This window comes from Rhodamnia argentea, chromosome 11, assembly GCF_020921035.1.
Source record: "Rhodamnia argentea isolate NSW1041297 chromosome 11, ASM2092103v1, whole genome shotgun sequence".
Lineage (NCBI taxonomy): Eukaryota > Viridiplantae > Streptophyta > Magnoliopsida > Myrtales > Myrtaceae > Rhodamnia > Rhodamnia argentea.
In genome coordinates this window covers 14,383,428-14,402,741 of record NC_063160.1, presented here as the reverse complement: position 1 = coordinate 14,402,741, position 19,314 = coordinate 14,383,428, and the positions used below count along the sequence as shown (strand labels likewise).

The 19,314-nt window shown below is 41.8% G+C and overlaps 1 protein-coding gene across 1 annotated transcript; it reads left to right on the top strand.

Moving 5' to 3' along the window:
• The first annotated feature begins 529 nt into the window (after positions 1-529).
• Positions 530-1,232, top strand: LOC115736457 (GDSL esterase/lipase At1g29670-like). The gene is made up of 2 exons (XM_048272667.1): positions 530-748; positions 991-1,232. The coding sequence occupies exons 1-2, from the start codon at positions 539-541 to the stop codon at positions 1,069-1,071; spliced, it is 291 nt and encodes a 96-aa protein (XP_048128624.1). The 5' UTR covers positions 530-538; the 3' UTR covers positions 1,072-1,232.
• Positions 1,233-19,314: the final 18,082 nt, after the last annotated feature.

Below are 19,314 nucleotides of genomic sequence, written 5' to 3'. Positions count from 1 at the left end.
TTGAAATTTAACCATTTGATGGTCCACAATTGATTATTGTAAATTCATATTGCTAGTGAAGCGGTTGGGTTACCCGCAACGTCCACCACCTTTTCTAGCTCTTCTTTAGAACAGTTCAACCTTCCAAGCCAAAATACTTCAAGGTGTTAACTTTGCCTCGGGTGACGTTGGAATTCTTGATGCAACCGGAAATCAAACATGGGTGCGTTTCCAAACCTACGTAAAGTCAAGTTAATTTCGACTTGTCCGAAAAGTTTAGTAATTTCCCCCTAAAAACTCGACCAAATTTGAGCTTTTATAGCTGGAGCTTGACTAAACGAAGCGGTATGCGAGGCTGCATGTATCGTGTGCTTGGCTATTCGAAATATTAGTTTCGATCAATTAAAGCCGAGCTCGAGTAGAGATATTAGAGAACTGGAGTGAGCCCGAGCTCGAGTCAAGCATCAACAGGGAGATCTCCTACTCAAATAAATCCAAGTTCAAGTAGTCAGAGAATTAAACTCCGAATCGTCCTAATGTACGGGGTGACGTGATAACGATGGGGCAACAAGTGCAACAATTTGCGACAGTTCAAGGCAATATCACACAGCTATTGGGTAACAAAAGTGCTGAGTTCTTCACAAACTCGCTCTTCTTCATCAACGATGGAAGCAACGACATCTTCGATCACTACTGTTACAACGAGACCACCATGTTCGAGCCAGAGCTCATGGTCACCCTTGCGTCTAACTACACGGACCATCCGACGGTAGATATCAACTCGATGTTGTTACTGTTAGAGATAATTTCTCCTCGTCTAAGAAAAGCCTACACCAACCTCTCGTGAATCTTGAGACTTAAATTTCGTAACATTCGTATAGAGAATAACTCCAAGTTTCCTAGGAATGATGTTCAGAATAATTTATAGAGATATTAAGCGAGAACTGGTCATTTAATTTGTTCATCTGCAAATGTTAACGACTTTGCATATTTATGGACCGGGAATGCCAGGCTTTTTACAACTTGGGAGCTCGGAAGTTCGGGATTGTAAGCATCCCTTCAATTGGGTGCTGCCCGTTCGCGCGGCTCTAGAACTTGACGACGAACGGGTCGGCCTGTTTCATGGAGCTGAACGATTACGCCCGGACTTTCCACTCGATGGCCATGGGTTTATTACAAAATCTGATTTCCCAGCTCCAAAGCATGACATACTCACTGGGAGATGCATATACCATGACCTCTACCCTCACGGGCGATCCCAGTGTCGTTGGTGAGCCCGTAATAACTATCCTTTTATCCAATTCCTCTTAATTCTTTCTTCGTTCTTTGTTACGGGTTTTTTTTATTAACCAATTTCTTGTGATTTCATTTTTAATCTTTCGTGCGGTTAGGCATCCATAACATTGAAGAAGCATGTTGCGGAAGTGGGAAATTGAATGCGGAGAAGCTATGCTACTTCGCGTATGACTCGAAACTATGCCCGAAGCCTGGTAAATACTTGTTCTGGGACTTGTACCACCCGACCCAGCACGTAGCCCACCTAGCTGCCGTCACTCTCTTCCCCGGAGACCTACGTTTCGTGGCGCCGATGAACTTCAGCCAGCTGGCCCGGGCCGACGGATGAAATCAACCATACGGCGATGCTCTCATCTTCCCTCTTCGTTCCGAAACGATTAACTCTCTCAATGCATTGTTGTTTCGATTGCCAATAATGAACACCCTCTTTAGCTTGTTCTAAGAATGAACCTAGCTGAATCCCCGGATCGGATGAGCTGCTCATTGCGATTGCAAAATAAATTTGTCATTTTTCCCTCTTCAATGTTGATCTCTAGATGGTGTTGATATTTTAAGGACTAATCTCGCCAATTCCTATGGAAACGAGAATGAGAAACCTCTCGTTAAGGATGTAAATCCCCAAGTTAATTCCTTAAAACTACATAGCATGTCCACATAATCTATAAATGCAAGGAAAAAATCTGGGCTTATTAAGCTTGAGATCTTCTTCATTTGCACTGAGTTGGGATGAGCTGGAGGACCTCACTTTTTTCTGTTTTGCTCATGCTCAAGCAGAAATGTCATTACGCAATCAAGCTTGAGAGGAGCTTTGAGCACCGAATATACGAGGCGAGTTAACCTCGAGCACGGCTGAATTTTGGCTTTCGTTGCTACTATGTCGCCGCGTCTATCTATAACCACAAAAATGCCTTGAATCATCGGATTACAAATGTCACGCCCCGACTCTCAAGTACGCAACATTTCTACCAATCACCACGGTCATAAAGGATAATGTCCAAGGCAAGTTATCAACCCCTTCATTTTTATCTTTTATTACGCAAGTGAAAACGTGCAACTCCCAAACAACAAATCGAACAACGGGGATAGCTAAATAGATAGCCATCAAATCAAATCACGACAGTTCAACAAAAATCACCTTGTAATTAACTATCTTTGTTAACCCAAGGAAGTGAAGTATCGATAAGCCCATTCTTCGGACCACTTTCTACAACTCTCAAAGATACTAGGTTGGAAATGACACGACTCTCAACAACTCTAACAGGAACTACGCCACTTCCGGTTCTTCGCGACTAAGGGCCTAAAAAGGGTTAAAAACAATGGGGTGAGATATGAATCTCAATGAGTCCACGCCTAAGTCCCCGTTAGGGCGTTGATTCGCTTAGAAGATCCTATAAAACAAGCATGGCATCTCAATACACAAATCTCAACCACATGCAAGCTTACCCGCCAAAAGCCACACATCATGCGATGCGAACACAACATGACGGTCATTTTATCCAATCAAAGGCAAAACATCACATTAGCTTGCATGCACATGACACCACACAAAGTCCATTTATTATCAGATACGACCCTTAGGTCCAACACACTAGTCGGTTTGTGCTCTCCTGGTAGGACCGGACATCGTCCCTTACTTCCGACGACGGCTTCTGATAGTCCCGTGACTCCACTCGACCAACCGGAAGACAATGATTGTCGACACGGCATGGAACTAACGTAAATCCTTACAAAAGCTTCGGTTCTTCACAAGCTGCGACCGGCAAATAAACGAGCCGAAGACAATGACTAACGCACCTCCGACAATCAGAAGACAACGATTATCAAGACCAACCAATCAGAAGACAATGATTGTCGGAATTATCCATTACGTGATCATTCAAGCACACCCGACATCCAACCATTTCATTTCTTTGAATTTAGTCGAGTGCTCATTCACAAATGCTCAAAGACTTGGCCCAAGGCCATTTTCATGCTAGAATGCACAATTTTATTGACTGACTTTTGGAGTAAGTCGAGGCGATTGACCTCCAAAATAAACCCTTATGATAATCAGCAATCGATCCATGCAATCAAATCAAGCAACTCGAGGCGATTAAACAAACGAAGCTAGTCAATTCCGCTATCCAAAACCAATTCCAATTGACGATCAATCGTGCACTCGTCTCTAACTGAACACTCACTTACGATCAAACAACCACAACCAATCAATTCTAATCACCAATTAATCATAGACAACTTAGCTAATTCAACTAACTTAACTAATTATGACCATTTAGCTTAAACCACATTTCTAACCAAACCGGCCGTAATTAAGCGACATAAACACTCTAACTAGCTAATTAACTAACCCTAAGCGTAATTAGTGCCCTAACTGGGGTTTAGGAGTTTAACTCACCAACTAATCAACATTTGGTAACGACTCGGCGCGTTGGTGACGACCATAATAATGACAAGGATTCACGAGCATCGGGTAACAAGCAAAGCTCGTAGCGACTACACGGGTAGTAACAACAACGGCCGGCAATGGCTCTCGGACTCGAGTCAAGCCCGGCGGTTCACAGAGGCACGGTGGAAGCTCGCGGTGGAGGGCTGGACGGCTCGGGTCCAAGACGATCGGGAAGGTGGTTCGCAGGCTAGAGTTTTCGGGTGGTCTCCGCCGGGGACTTGGGGGCCGAGGGTTTGGGATCTACTAAGCTCGGGTCGGAGGGGCCAGCAATAGGCTCGGGATGACGGTGAGGGACACGACTCGAGCCGGTGGTGGCTGGTGGCGCCGAGAGTACGAGCTCGGTGGCCGGAATACCCGAATCTGGTGGGTCTCGATTTAGCCGGCCAAGAAAAAGAGACAAGAAGGAAGTGTCGCGGGTTTAGGCGGTCTCAAGCGTCGGGCTAGTAGCTGAGATTAACGAGCTTGAACGGCAATGGGCAAGGCTGCGGGATGTCGACGAAGGGGTTGTGGAGATGCCACGTGAGCCGGCTGGGTCGGGGTGGCTCGGATCTCTACTGGGCTCATGGTCTTCGCCGGTTTCAGAGCTCGGGCACCCGACGTGAAAGGCTGGTGTGGGGCGATAACGCGACAAAGACGTGTTAGCAGGCGGAGCCAAACGGCGATGAAGGTTGGTAGTGGTGGTGGTGGCGCACGAAGGGTGACCGTGGAGGCTGGTTTGGTCAAGGTTGTGGGGGTTGGGGCTCGGGTCGCGGCTATCGTGGTCAATAGTTGAGGCAACCAACGGTGGCTGGACAAAGGTGGATGGGGCCATAGGTGACTGGTAGTGGTCGTGAACAGGGAGAGGTGGAAGCAGATGGCATCGTCGAAGGCTCTTGGGTTAACGTCGAAGGCGCTCATGGGTTCGAGTCGCAGGCGAGCTTGGGTCACCGGTTGAGGTAGTCTGACGGCAATACGGCAGCTTGCGGTCGAGGGTGGCAGAAGCGTCGGGTGGGTCAAGAGAGGAGGGGGAGGTTACGGGGGTGCTCTAGTTTGGAGCCGTCGGGGTCGGGCTCAATAGTGATCGACGGGTCGCAGCGGTGGCGAGATCAATGGAGGCAGGTAGCTGGACGTAGTGGTGGTGCAGTGGGCCGTGATGTCCGGGTGAAGGGCTGCCAAAGAAAAGAAAAAAAGAAAATGAGAAGAAGAAGGAAGAAGAAGAAGAAGAATAGTTAGTTGGGGGGAAACTGTTGCATCGGTAGAGAGAGAGAGAGAGAGAGAGAGAGAGAGAGAGAGAGAGAGAGAGAAGAGTGAAAGGAGAGTGATATGATGGGTTGGTGGCTGAATTGACTAGAAGGGGTGCTCGCTAAGCTTGGGTTTGAATTCTTTGTCTTGTACTACAAAATATTCTGGGACATTTTGGTCATTTTGCAAACCGAAACCGGTTCGTCATTTTGCACAGACGCCCGAGGGCAATTTTGGTAATCTCACAACTAAGGTTCGGTGAGGGCTAGGCTCAAGCACGAAGGGTTTCAATGATATGACTCAACGACTAGTTTATAAAAGCCTAATCTATTCTAACCGACGTCTTAGGAATAATCTAATTATTTTCTCTTAAATCTTCAAAAACCCAAATTGCTTCCCGGATCGAAAGTCGCGATTAAAATCCATCAAATCCATTTTTCTTACGGACGTTAGAATTTCAAAACGTCACAACTCTCCCCTCCTTAGGAAATTTCGTCCCCAAAATTAAACCACTACAGCTCTTCAAAATGATAAAGATACCGACACCTTTTAACATCATCACTACTTGTCACACATAACTTGTTTCATGTTAATTCTTATCTCCAGTAAGCACACTAACGCCACAATGCAACCATCAAAACACAAGTCAGATTCAAGCTTACGATCTTCGAATGCTAACCCGTCACAATTCCATAGCCATAATTCGTTTAAACATGTTAAATCGTCTAACTCTAAAAATTCAACCCTAACTTGTCAACATCCGAACTTGCTGTCCAAACCAGCTATCGATTGCCATACTATAACCATAATTAACCACAGAAATCAGTCATCCCTATTAAGCGATCGAAAACCTCTTAACTAATAACTAGCATAAGCTATCACTATTTCCTTTGCCAAACACCAACACATCTTGCAACATGACACCTAGCGTTCGAATTATCCTTTCGGACTAGTTATCCGACTAAGGATGGCAGGCTGTACAAAAATGCAGCTTCGTTCTCAACTCAAACTGTAAACTTTTCCAAAACGTGGTAGTGAACTAGGGATCTCGATTCAAATTGATTGTCACTAGCACTCCATAAAGGCATACTATTTGTAGTATATACAGCTTGACATATCTGTCCAAAGTAAAATCCTTTCTCACTGTTATAAAACGAGCAGACTTCATCAATTGGCCTTCCAAGACCTAATTCGAGTAATTGTCCCTCCGATTTCTTGGCAATTCCATCACAAGGTCCATCGTGGTATGCTCCTACCTTCCCTCAAAATATACATGGCTGCAGTAGTCCCCCAGGCTTACAATGCTGCGCCTTGACTTATTGATACACTAAACACTTCGCCACGTATTTAGCTATACCAGCCTTCCTATCAATCCACTAGTAACATTACCTTGAATTCGGGAACATTCTCGCTTAACGGGGCTAATACCGTAGCTACTGCGATGGGTCCCGACAGGTTTTCCGCCTTATCAAAGCAAGACCCTTATAGTCATTGTCTCTAGAAACTATGTGCCTTTATCATGCTTCCGATGCTCACTCTGATCTCGCGTCTTCCTTAATTGTCACATCTCACAATCTTAATCTTATATTAGGCCATCACCAATCTTAATAACCGACACATTTATCCGGCAAACCTCATTATGTCATCCACTCTTAGCTTGCCATTATGAACTTTTTTTTTTTTTTCCCACAGCTTGTCGTTCCATGTTACCTAAAGCTCCATTGGTTACAGTTCTCAAATAAAATCCACTCCAATACGACATTATTGGGTCGTTGGGGATAAGTACACTGTGAGTACCATAATTTGTGTACGGCGTTCACTTGAGTGCCATAACTTTCAAAACGTTTACTTAAGTACCGCAACTTTCAAAATTCATTTACTTGAGTACCACGTCGGAGCAAAATCGTCTACTAGAGTGATACGTCGCCTTTCCGACATGCCATGTCGCCTTTCTGACGAGCTACGTGAATTTTCCGACATGACACGTCGGCTTTTCCGGCGTCCACGTCAACATAGCACTTAAGTGAACGATTTTTGAAAGTTATAGCACTTAAGTGAACGTTTTGAAAATTATGGCACTCAAGTGAACGCCATACAAAAGTTATGGCGCTTTTAGTATACTTTTCCCTAGGTCGCTGGCTAACTAATTCATATGAATCTCAAATCATTCCTAGGCTCCTCTAGTCACATAACACGGGGCTCTCTTTTTGAGTCACATTTAGAGCACGAACCGACCTTTACCTATACCACAAAGCATAGAAGCACCACTTATTTGTGACATCTCGATCCACTTGTAATCTTTCGTCCATTACTTAAAATATGATACTATGCACTTTCAAACATTTTTTTTTTTCACTTTGAGAACCAACTCTAAACATGTATCGTGCATGATCGTCCTCACTACTCATCACACATCACTTAACTTCACTTCGTTCTTTATCAATCTAAACTTTCTAACTCCACAGGCGATCATCGCATCTCAAGCTCAATTATCTAATTTCAATCTATAACTTCATGTCCGATCACGGTCCAGGCGACTCTCATATGCATTCAATCATACCAGCCGTTAGTACAAACGTTCATCGTTCACTTTCTTGCGAATCTTTTCTCATTAATCGTGGCTGTCAATAAATTCGACAACTTGAACTATCAAGGTGTCACACCAATTTAGACCTATAATCTGCAATTATCGATCACCACAATTTTTCCAAACAAGCTCACCACCAAACTCCAACAATTTAAGCCTAGATCCTCGCCTTCCGAACTTATCGCCCAACCTATTGTCGGCCACTATACTATATCCTCAAGTTTGGTCGTTGAAAAATCAAGATTACAATCATCTAATCCAATTGGCTCTTTGCCCAAACGTTTCTTATTCGCTTCCCGAACCTCATATTAACAATTCATTAGGGCCTTTCCACAACAATCGATATATAAAACAATTAGGAACCGACATAATTTCAAATCTATAACCCACCAAAATTCATATCCAAAGCCAATGATATGTCATTTCCATCTCGACTTATCATTCATAAGTAAATCATTAAACCCCAAGCACACTCACCAGCTCAACTCTGTGCATAACACTCCCTGTTCTCGTTCGCTTCTTTGTGAATCAATCCTGAAACTTCATATCCAAAGCCAATGATATGTCATTTCCATCTCGACTTATCATTCATAAGTAAATCATTAAACCCCAAGCACACTCACCAGCGCAACTCTATGCATAACACTCCCTGTTCTCGTTCGCTTCTTTGCGGATCTCCATTTCGTCACTATTCATGGCTATCAATGAAAATCTATAACTAAAACCATTAAAATACAACACAAATACAAACTTATATAATTCGCCAATACTAGTCGTCTCATTACAAATCCATATTCACGAGTCAAGCTTTTTCACATGATCTTTCCATTTCAACTTATTATCCTTCTTCAGTATAGCGTCAAAGGCATGGCTACCGCGGATAGTCCCGTAAGAAGAAAAGAAAATGAGAAGAAGAAAAAAGGAAGAAGAAGAACAACAACAATAAGTTGGGGGGGGGAATTATCGCATCGGCAAAGAGAGAGAGAGAAAACTGAAAGGACAATGATAAGATGGGTTGGTGGCTGAATTAACTAGGGAGGGGGGCCCCACTAAGCTTGGGTTTGAATTCTTTGTCTTGTAGTACAAAATATTCGAGGGCATTTTGATCATTTTGGAAACTGAAATACCCGATGAGGAGTTCGGAAGGAAAATACTAGACATGGGACCTCTTATGATCCTTAGAGCGCCCCTGATGTTGCAGCAGTGGTTTCCAAAGATAGTACTTAAAAAAGGCTCACATGATACTCTGCTCGTGTGGGTCAAGCTGAGAGAGATTCCTTATGCGCTATGGTCGGCTTCGGGGATTAGTGGAATATCTAGTGCCATAGGTAAACCGCTCTATGTTGACAAACAGACGGAACAAATGAAAAGGATCTCCTATGCACGAGTATGTATAGAGATGAAGGCGGAACACATAGCCCCCAACTCAATTGATATTAACTGGGATGGTGACTATTACACTATAGAAGTAGAATATGAGTGGAAGCCTTTGGCTTGTGAAGATTGTGGCCTATATGGACATAAGAAAGGATCTCCTGGTTTTCCTTGTGATGCCTCTCGGAAGCCACCGACAGAGACACCCTCGGTTGATCCTCCAATAATTTCTCCCCAAGCAAAAGAACAATGGAGCAAGTGGTGGGAAGAAAGGGACTGAATAAGGCAAACGTAATGCCCCCTCACACCAATACGGAAGCTGTGACTACGGCCCCCCTGCATGCTGTTGCAAGTAATCAGATTGTCTCGGATTCTATAGACTCTTCACGGGCCACAATGGTAGACTCTTCCGAGTCGGAGATTGAAGGAGACATAGTGAGCAATGTTGGGAATGATGCTGAGGAAGATATACCTTCAGTGGCCCCCCCGAACACAAGACTCCGTGCTGCTCTTTCCACGGTGATAGATCTTCCAACGGATCCATCCGAGCCTAGTCCGATATCCCCTGTTCCTACTATGGCTCCCCCGATACAAAACCAAAGCAGCAGCCGCTCTTCATCCAAGACTAATAACCCTAAGTCTAGGAAGAAAAAGGGCAGCAAGAGAAGATGATGATACCTTTCCCTCACCTTTGTATATATGTTTTTTGGCGTATGGAATATTAGGGGTCTAGCTAACCCCTTTAAACAAGCTGAAATTCGTTTTTTTGTTAGAACATACCACTTATCGTGCATTGGTATTTTGGAAACGAAAGTCCATTTGAATCATTTTGAAGCCATTTCTAAAGGGATGCTCCCGGGATGGAGGTGGTCCTCCAATTACGAATGGTCCCCCCGGGGAATGATATGGATAGGGTGGGAACCGAATGCTGTGGATGTTATGATTCTTAACACTTCAGCTCAAATGATACACTGCCATTTGAGGTTGTTAGATATGGAGAAGCAGTGCCTATTCACGCTTGCTTACGGGGACCACACCTTTGTCTCTCGTAGAACTCTATGGTCAGACTTGATCTCTCTAAGTGCAACGGAAGACCCATGGCTGGTTGCAGGAGACTTCAACACCATCCGAAATCAATCTGACTGAATTGGTAGTTCTAATGCCTGGATACCTGCCTTTGATGAGTTTGGTAAATGTCTAACTCAAACGGGATTGGAAGACCTTAGATATGTGGGACATAGATTTACCTAGTCTACTTACGCTAGTGAATTTCGCAAACAAAGAAAGATTGATCGGGTTCTTATAAACGACTCATGGAGCAGGTCCTTCTCCTTCTCCGAGGCTACCTTCTTAGCTTCGGGAGTTTCTGATCACTCCGCCATGGTGGTCGGGATTACAACCCCCCCAATGTCTAGAAAGCCATTCAAATTCTTCAACTTCCGGATGTCTCATCCGTCGTTCAAGGATATTGTAACCCAAGTATGGGAGATGCTAGTTAGAGGAATAAGGGTGTTCAAGGTCCGCCGCAAGCTCAATCTCCTCAAAGAGCGACTAAAACAACTTAATAGAAGTGATTTTTCTGATATCACTAAACATACCGAGGAAGCTAGAGTTTCTCTCATCACTACTCAAGATGCTCCGGCTCTCGATCATCAAAACCGGACATTGGCAAACCTTGAAAAGAATCAGCTCCGAGCTTTCTCGGACCTTAGGCTCCAAGAAGAGTCCTTCTACAAGCAAAAATCCAAAATTAAGTGGCTCAAGGAAGGGGACCTCAACACCAAGTATTTTCATCACTATGAAAGCAAAAGAAACTTACATAATCGTATCCTCTCCATTTCTGATCGGGCTGGATGTGTTCCGAATGAACCAACTCTGGTTAGACAACATATAGTTGGCCATTTTGAGAGCTTGCTATCCAGGGATCCCCACTTAATTCGGCCAGGTGGGCAGGAGATTAGGCAATATACTAGATGTGTCTTGCGGGAGGATCAATTACTCTCTCTAACCCAACAGGTGATGGAAACCGAAATACGCAACACAATTTTTTCCCTTGCAAAAGGGAAGGCCTCGAGACCCGATGGCTTTAATGTGGATTTCTTTAAAGATTCCCGGCCGGTGGTAGGTACTTCCGTAGTGGCTGCAATTAAAGATTTCTTCCAATCGGGTTCACTACTTAAGGAAGTTAATTCTACCATTCTTATTTGGTGCCTAAGACTCCTAATGCCTCGACCATGACTGATTTCCGACCCATAGCGTGTTGCAACACAATCTACAAATGCATCACAAAGATCCTAGCGAGTCGAATTGCTAATGTGTTGCCGACCATTGTGAGTCCGTCACAAAGTGCTTTCATTAGAGGCCGGAGAATTAGTGATAACATTCTACTAGCCCAAGAACTCTTTGCCAGATTTCATCATGATCCGTATCTTCCTAAGTGCGCCATCAAAGTGGACTTTCAAAAGGCCTATGACACCATTGACTGGAAATTCATCGAGGTGGCTATGCAAGCTTTCGGGTTTCCATCTTCATTCATCGGACTTGTCATGGAATGTATATCAACGCCCAAGTTCTCCATCGTTATCAATGGGGAGCTACATGGCTTCTTTGGAAGCTCCCGAGGTATCCGTCAAGGTGACCCCCTATCCCCCTACTTGTTTACCATTGCTATGGAAGTTTTTTCAAGGATCCTAAATGTCAAAACAAGTTTGCCAGGGTTTAAATACTATTGGCGATGCAAAGGATCTCGGTTATCCCACCCTTTCTTTGCGGATGACGTGTTGCTCTTTGCGGAGGCAAATATGCCTTCCATTACCTTGATCAAGGAGGCCCTTCACTTATTCTCCGGTTGAGCGGGTCTAAAGCCGAACGCCGATAAGAGTCACGTCTATTTTTCGGGGGGAACGACTAGCATCCATGATCAAATCGGGGGCCTCTTGGGTTTTGGCGAAGGTGCGCTCCCTTTTCGATACCTCGGAGTCCCTATAATTGCATCGAGATTGAGCAAAGGCGATTGCGGTACTCTAATCAACCGGATTACGGCTAGAGCCCTCTCTTGGTCCCAACGGTTCCTATCTTTTGCTGGCCGATTGCAATTGATTAAATCGGTGTTGCACGCCATCCACGTCTTCCGGGCTAGTGTTTTTACGCTCCCGAAATTGGTATTGGCTAGGATTGAACTTATCCTTAGACAGTTTCTTTGGAAAGGCCCTACCTTGGGTGTTGGAGGTGCTAAAGTCCCTTGGGCCGAGGTATGCTTACCTAAAAATGAAGGAGGGCTGGGGATCCGTAGATTACTTGATTGTAATAGGGCTGCCACACTGAAGCACTTATGGAATCTGTTCACGGATAAGGAGTCTCTTTGGGTCATATGGATACACTCCACCTTCTTAAAAAACAAGAACTTCTGGGTGGCATCTACACCCACTTTCCGCTCGTGGGCATGGAGGAAAATTCTTGATCTTCGTGAAGAGTTCCACCGGCAGTTTGTGTGGAAAATTGGGGATGGCCAAACAATATCCTTTTGGTTTGATAATTGGCACACTAGAGGCCCTCTTTTTAAGCTCTTCGCAAATAGGGAGATCTTTTATTTTGGCATCCCAAGGAAAGCATCCGTTCGAGACTTCTACTCCTCCGTTTGGCAACCGTCTCAAATGTTGACCACATACACGAATTGGCCGTAACCAGGTATACTCTTGGTGGAAAACAAAGAAGATCGACTAGTGTGGAGAGGAAATGCGTCGGGCATTTTCACAGTGGCCTCGGCATGGGAGCTCATTAGGCCTAGAGGAAGGGTAGTTCCTTGGCACACCTTCATATGGGATCAATCATTCGCCCTAAGATACGCCTTTCTCTTATGGATTATCACTCGCAATCGGCTGCCAACACAAGTCATATTACTCAACTACCACAGAATCTCGGAAGGTGTCTGTGCCTTCTACCAGGTGAGACCGGATTCCATCAATCACTTATTTTTTGGATGCACAATCACCAGCCAGCTAGCCCTTTTATGGGCGTCCAAATGCAACATCAACTGGCAAAACCGACCGTGGCATGACTTCCTTCATTGGGCTGTGCAGAGGTTCGGAACTTAGAGTTTCCATCACCGGATTATTCGGTTCTCCCTTGGGGCACTATGCCATATTATTTGGTCGGAAAGAAATGATATTTTGTTCGGACATAAGACCTTTTTCGTCCCAGGAATCACTAAGCATATCACCAAGCTCGTGAGGGACAAAGCTCTCACCTTTGGACATGTTGAAGACAACTCTTCCAATCGGTGGCTACAAGCTAACCGGGGTATTTCCTCTTCAATCTTCCAACCCGGAAGACTAGTTTAGGCTGGTCCCTCTTTTGCTAGTCGGCTACTCTGATAGGGTACTTGTGTTGTTTTTCTCCCTTATTGCCCGGTTGTATATAGTGCCGGTTGCTTAGTAGTTGTTTTACCTTTAGTGGTCTTTTGCTTGGCCATACACCTTTGCACCCGTGGTGACATACCTATGTAACCTTGGGTTTGAGGTTTTTGTGTTCGGCCTACCATCTCTTGTAAGTATCGCTTTTGGAAAGTTAATACATAGCTCACCTTACCCAAAAAAAACTAGTTGGTCATTTGGTACAGGCGCCCGAGGGCAATTTTGGTAATCTCACAACTAAGGTTCTATCGGGGCTAGGCTTAAGCACGAAGGGTTTTAGTGCTACGACTTGATGACTAGATTATCAAAGCTTAATTTGCTCTAACCGACGTCTCGGGAATAATCCAATTATTATCTCTTAAATCTTCGAAAATCCAAATTGCTTCCCAAGCTGAAAGTCGTGATTAAAATCCATTGAATCCATTTTTTTTACGGACATCAGAATTCTAGGACGTCACAACAAACCCTACAAAGACCCAAAGAAAGGTTTAAGTTGGAAACATTGTCCAAGAGACGTAAACATGAAAGTGACCTCACTTGCTCTTTCTCGTTCTTCATGTTTCACTACCACCACCTCGTTCCCTCTGTCGATTTTCCTAGAAAATCTGGCCCAAAGGTCGTTCATTTTCCCGTCCCATCAATTCCCTTACACCATGATATATACGCTTACATTGTTCTAGTTTCGGTTTTTGCTTTGGTTGCAGATGTGATGCCGGAAGATCAAATTCCATTTATGATAATCAACGCACAAGCCCACTTCAAACCTTATCAATCATCCAAGCACATTGGATATTTTTGCAAGTAAATGGAGATTTCAGCTATAACATGATCCAATGGGCTCAATGAGGAAAAGGTGTCCAAGATGGCATTTCTAGAGGTTGGAAAACAAAGGCTGATTCGGCCGGATCAAAGCTGGAGCAAAAATTGCCCAAAAAGTGTTAAACTATTGCATTTTTGTCAATTTAGTTCTAAACCTTTTAATTTTGTCAACTGAGTCCTAACATTTTCAAGTTTTGCCAACTGAGTCCATCTAGTTAATTTTGACTGAAAATCGCTGAGGTGTATGCCAGCAGTACTATGTGGCACGGCGGGCGTTGACGTAAATAATTTTTAATAGCATTTACTATATTCAATTTTTTATTTTTTTATTTTTTATTTTTTTTATTTTCTTTTTTTACATGTCCGGCCGCACAATCCTCGTATGGTCTAGAGGAGAGAGTCATCACCCTCGCCAGATCCAGGCAAGGATGACCAGTCACCTATTAGTTTATGAGGGTGCGAAGGTCCTTGCCTAGACCGAGCGAGGGTCCTTGGCCCTTGCTTGCTAGAGATGTAAAAAAAATTAAAAAAAATTAAATATTTCAATATTATTAGCAATTGTCTACATAGGACGGCCACATCACGTTAGCGATTTTCAGTCATAATTGGGTAATGGACTGAATTGAAAAAACTTGTAAATGTTTAGACTCAATTGACAAAATTAAAAGGTTTATGACTGAATTAGAAAAAGTACAATAGTTTTGGGACTTTTTGGATAATTTTCCCCAAAGCTAGGGGGTCCTTTCCTAGTATAAATAGTTTTCCCAATTTAGGTAAGTTTCATAACTTGAGTAGTTTCCACAGGTTTCAAAATTTGAGCAGGTTCTAGTGCAACTAGATTTCGCAATTAAATAGGTTCAGGTTTTCTAATTTAACATAAGTAGTTTTAGGTTTTCAAGATTGAGTATTTTTCCCAATTTGAGGGTTTTCCTAGCTAATGTTTTCTTAATTCGTCTATATGTAGGAGGTGCATTCTCAATTTAAGTAGGTTTACATTCCTAATTCGATGTTTTCAACTTTGAGGAGGTTTGGGAAAAGTGTCAAAAAAGTCATAAACCTATTGCATTAGCGCCAATTCAGTCATAAACCTTTTTTTGGTGCCAATTCAGTCCTAAACCTTTTGCATTTGTGCCAATTAAGTTCTAAACCTTTATTGATGCTAATTTAATCCTAAACCTTATGTATTGTTGCCGATTTAGTCCTAAATCTTTTATATTTATACCAATTGAGTTAATCCGGCCAATTTGATCGAAAATTGCTAATGTGGACATCGATTGTCCTACATGGCACCGCTAGCACTAACTTAGACATTTTTTAATATTATTTTAATATTTTAAATAAAATTTTAAGCATTTTTTTTGGTTTTTTTCAAACTTATTTTTAAAATATAAAAAAATATTAGAAAAATATCCACGTTAGCGCCAACCGTGCTACGTAGGATAATTGACATACATGCCGGTGATTTCCAATCAAAATTGACCGAATTGACTCAATTGACATAAATGTAAAATTTTTAGGACTAAATTGGCACTATTGTAAAAAGTTTATGACTGAATTGGCACTAATAAAAGATGTGGGACTTAATTGGCACCAATACAAAAAGTTAGGACTGAATTGGCACCAAAAAAAGGTTTAGGACTGAATTGGCACTAATACAATAGATTTAGGACTTTTTTGACACTTTTCCTGAGTAGGTTTACTAGTTTTAAGTAGATTTTCTAATTTGAGTAACTTCCTACATTTCAGTGAATTTCCAGATTTTATTGGTTCTCAAGCTTTCGTCATTCTATCGGTGCGCACGCGTGTGATGCCTCGGCAAAGTTAGTATCATTGTTACTGTTATTGGAATATTTTTCTGGTTGATGTATCATTCTGCATTCCTCACAGGTAGCCTTTTAGGTTAAGATTGATTGACTATGCATGCCCATGTGAATTTGCTCACAGTATAATTCACATGGTCCGATTTCGTTGATTGAGTCCCAGGCAACGTTAGGAAATGACTTGAAAACAGATGTAATTCCCGCTTCGGTGATGGCGATGGTAGTACACAAGATCCTTCAAGCAGATCATCTCTATTTAGACGTCCGGTTTGTTCGGATGACAACAATCTTCTTGAATCATTTGCAGCTCTAACTTATTGTAGAATCCTTGAAAACTTGTGAGCTGTTTGGCAAATTATGTTGATGTCATGAAGGGCTTTTAGTTTATCCTGGGCCTGGGATTGTGCATCGTAGGACTCCCGAAGAATTCAGTGCTGGTCATGCATCCGGAGCTATTAACATCCCTTAGATGTGCAAGGTTGGATCACGGTTTCGATTGTATATGCTTAAAAGAAGCTGATCTCGTTTCATTTGAGTTCGAGACGCTTTTGCCGACCTGCTATTATTAGCTGATCGCACAGATCGCTAGATCTCTTCAGTAGTTTCTGCAGAACTTCTTATCATGGATCTTTCTATTCCTTAGGTTGGGTGATTGAACGCGTAACGTTTCACAGGGATGCCAGAGAGGGAAACGATCAGCGATGGCTCCAAACCTATTCCCTTTCCTCTTCAATAGATGAAGCATTGAAGCCCAAAAAGAAAAGAAGAGGAGTCCAGAGTTGAAACCGTATAAGGGAAAAGAAAAATTAAGAAAATGGTTAATATCACAAAAAAATCCCAAATTGATATACCTATTACAAATTCACCCAAACTATTTTTTCTTCCATAAAAAACCCCCCAAACTAGTACACCTATGACAAATTTTTCCCCAAACTAATTTTTTTACTACAAAAACTCCAAACCGATACACCTCCGATAAATTTACCCCAAACTGTTTTATTAACCATAAAAAAACTCTAAACTGGTTCACCTATGACAAATTTACCTCCAAACTAATTTTTTTCCCATAAAAAATCTCAAACTAGTACATTTATGACAAATTTATCCGTCGTTAGTTTCTGTTAAATTACGTTAATACAACAAAAAAATCTCAAACCGATCACCCGTGACACACAAATGGTAAAAAAACCCTAAATGGTACATCCGTCAACCGCCACATGTCATTTAATTCAGCAATTTGAAGGTAAAATTTAACAAAAACTAACGGAAGGTAAATTTATTGCAAGTGTATCGGTTTGGGGTAAATTTATCACAGGTGTACCAATTTTTTATTTTTCGTGGTCCCAAAAAAAAGTTTGGGGTAAATTTGTCACATGTGTACCAATTTGGGGTTTTTCGTGATATTAACCCCTAAGAAAAAGAGAGGAGTGATAAAGCTTTTCATACATGCCACGGGGATCTTGCCGACTCGGATTAGCTTCGTTCCGCAGCTTTTGTTAAGTAATCGAACTCGTTGTTCGTCTAACCGGAGTAGTTATCGAAGTTAGATCATAAATTCAAAGTTAGGTAAAATTTGAACCACGAGGTCCGATCGAGGAGTTATTAAGCTCTGAATTTTGTTGAAATGATAGTTCATAACATTATTGAGCCGTAGGGTTTGATTACTATCTATTCTAGCTTACCGTTTGATCGACACAGATTTTTGCAGTCGCGCGTAATAGACAAAGAAGAATGGTTACTATAAATGAGTTTCTTCCTTAGCATGTAAGAGTTGATTGATCGATAAATAAGTGTAGTTTATCCGACTATTTGTTTGTGTAATACTTGTTTTTCAATTAATCGATAGGAATATGAGTGCGCCGGCTCAAGTAACCTTCGTAGGTTAGTTTTCAAATTTCCTACGTGAATGATGCTATCTTTTCTTCAAGTTTGTAAACTTGTATTTTGAAAGCGATATGAATGAGAAATACTATGAGTTATGAAATGGCATTTTTATTGCATAAAATCTAGATTGAGCATTTACGACCATTTTTGTCTATTTGAAATAGAAGAGTCTCTATTGATTATAGTTTAAACCGATTATTAGTGAATGATTTGCGAAACCTTGTTATGAAAGAATTACGAAAAGTTTTTGACTTTGAATATGGTTTATAAAAGATTATGTGTTTAATTACTTGAATCGTGACAGTCTAAATGAATTATGAATTTGATTGTGGGTTATTAGCGAATGTTCTTGGTGTGAATTATTCTCACGTCGCTATGATTAAAACTCATTGAGGGATAAGTATGCATATGTTATCGGGACGTCCTTCTAAGCCGAACCACCAGATAATATAGGTGGAGACTTACCCAAGGGGACACTTGGCTACCTTATCACGAGCGTTAAGCGTGACCACGATTATATACTGAGCGTTACCGCAAGCTCCAAATCCACTGCCCTCTCAAGAGGCCTAGAGTGGTTGATGGAATGGACCATCAACGTTTGATTCGATAGATTAATTAATGAAATGGACCATTGGTGATTGATTTGTTACTGTTGATTTGACATTATTTATTGGTTTATTATGAAAATTTTGTTGAAAATATATAGCCCATTTTCGATATCTTACATAGATGGGATACTGAATTTGGGATTGATGAGTTATGATATCATTTCATAAAGATGCATGATGACTATTGGATCTGCTTAAAAGAGATATACTTATCTTTAGGCTATGGTTGCTCATATCCTTCTTTTCTAATCCTTTCAAGTTCTTTAGCTATAAATGTAATGCGTTTACTAGCAATAGAAACACAAGATAGATACTTTACCAATATGAGTTTAGAAGTGGTGTCGCTTCTTACGAAAGTTAGGATTACTTTCTAGAAAGCCCATGAAATAGGTACAAGCACAAGGCCATAATAGTGCTGAGCAAATATGAACTTCTCGTTGAAAGAAGAGATTTGTATATATGCGGTACGTCCGATTCTATTATATAGAGTAGCAAATTTAAAGCTAGCAGCTATTTGTCACTTTTATATAATTTTGAGATACTTGACTAAATGAAAGTTTAATTTGAAAGAGACCTTCATGTATGTATATTAATCTCATGGAGATTTTGGCTATATATATTTTTTTGAGAAATTTCATTTTGTAATTTTGTTTTTACAAACAAAGTAGGGGATTGTTACAGTTTGTTTGAAAAAAAAAAACAAAATAGTGCCTTTTCTACATCCTACATAAGATGGAAGGTAGAGAGCAAGTCACTTTATCGGTTAGAAGGCTACTATATTCTTTCAAATAAAAAGAAATAGGCAAATGGGCTACACCCCACCATCCTCGTATACGGGTGTGCATGTGATTAAACGATTCACGAATGA

Excerpts from the sequence above, each read along its gene's own strand:
- LOC115736457 (XM_048272667.1), top strand. The coding sequence starts at position 539 with ATGGGGCAACAAGTGCAACAATTTGCGACAGTTCAAGGCAATATCACA. Across the intron at positions 749-990 it reads ACTACACGGACCATCCGACG|GCTTTTTACAACTTGGGAGC; the intron begins GTAGATATCAAC and ends CGGGAATGCCAG.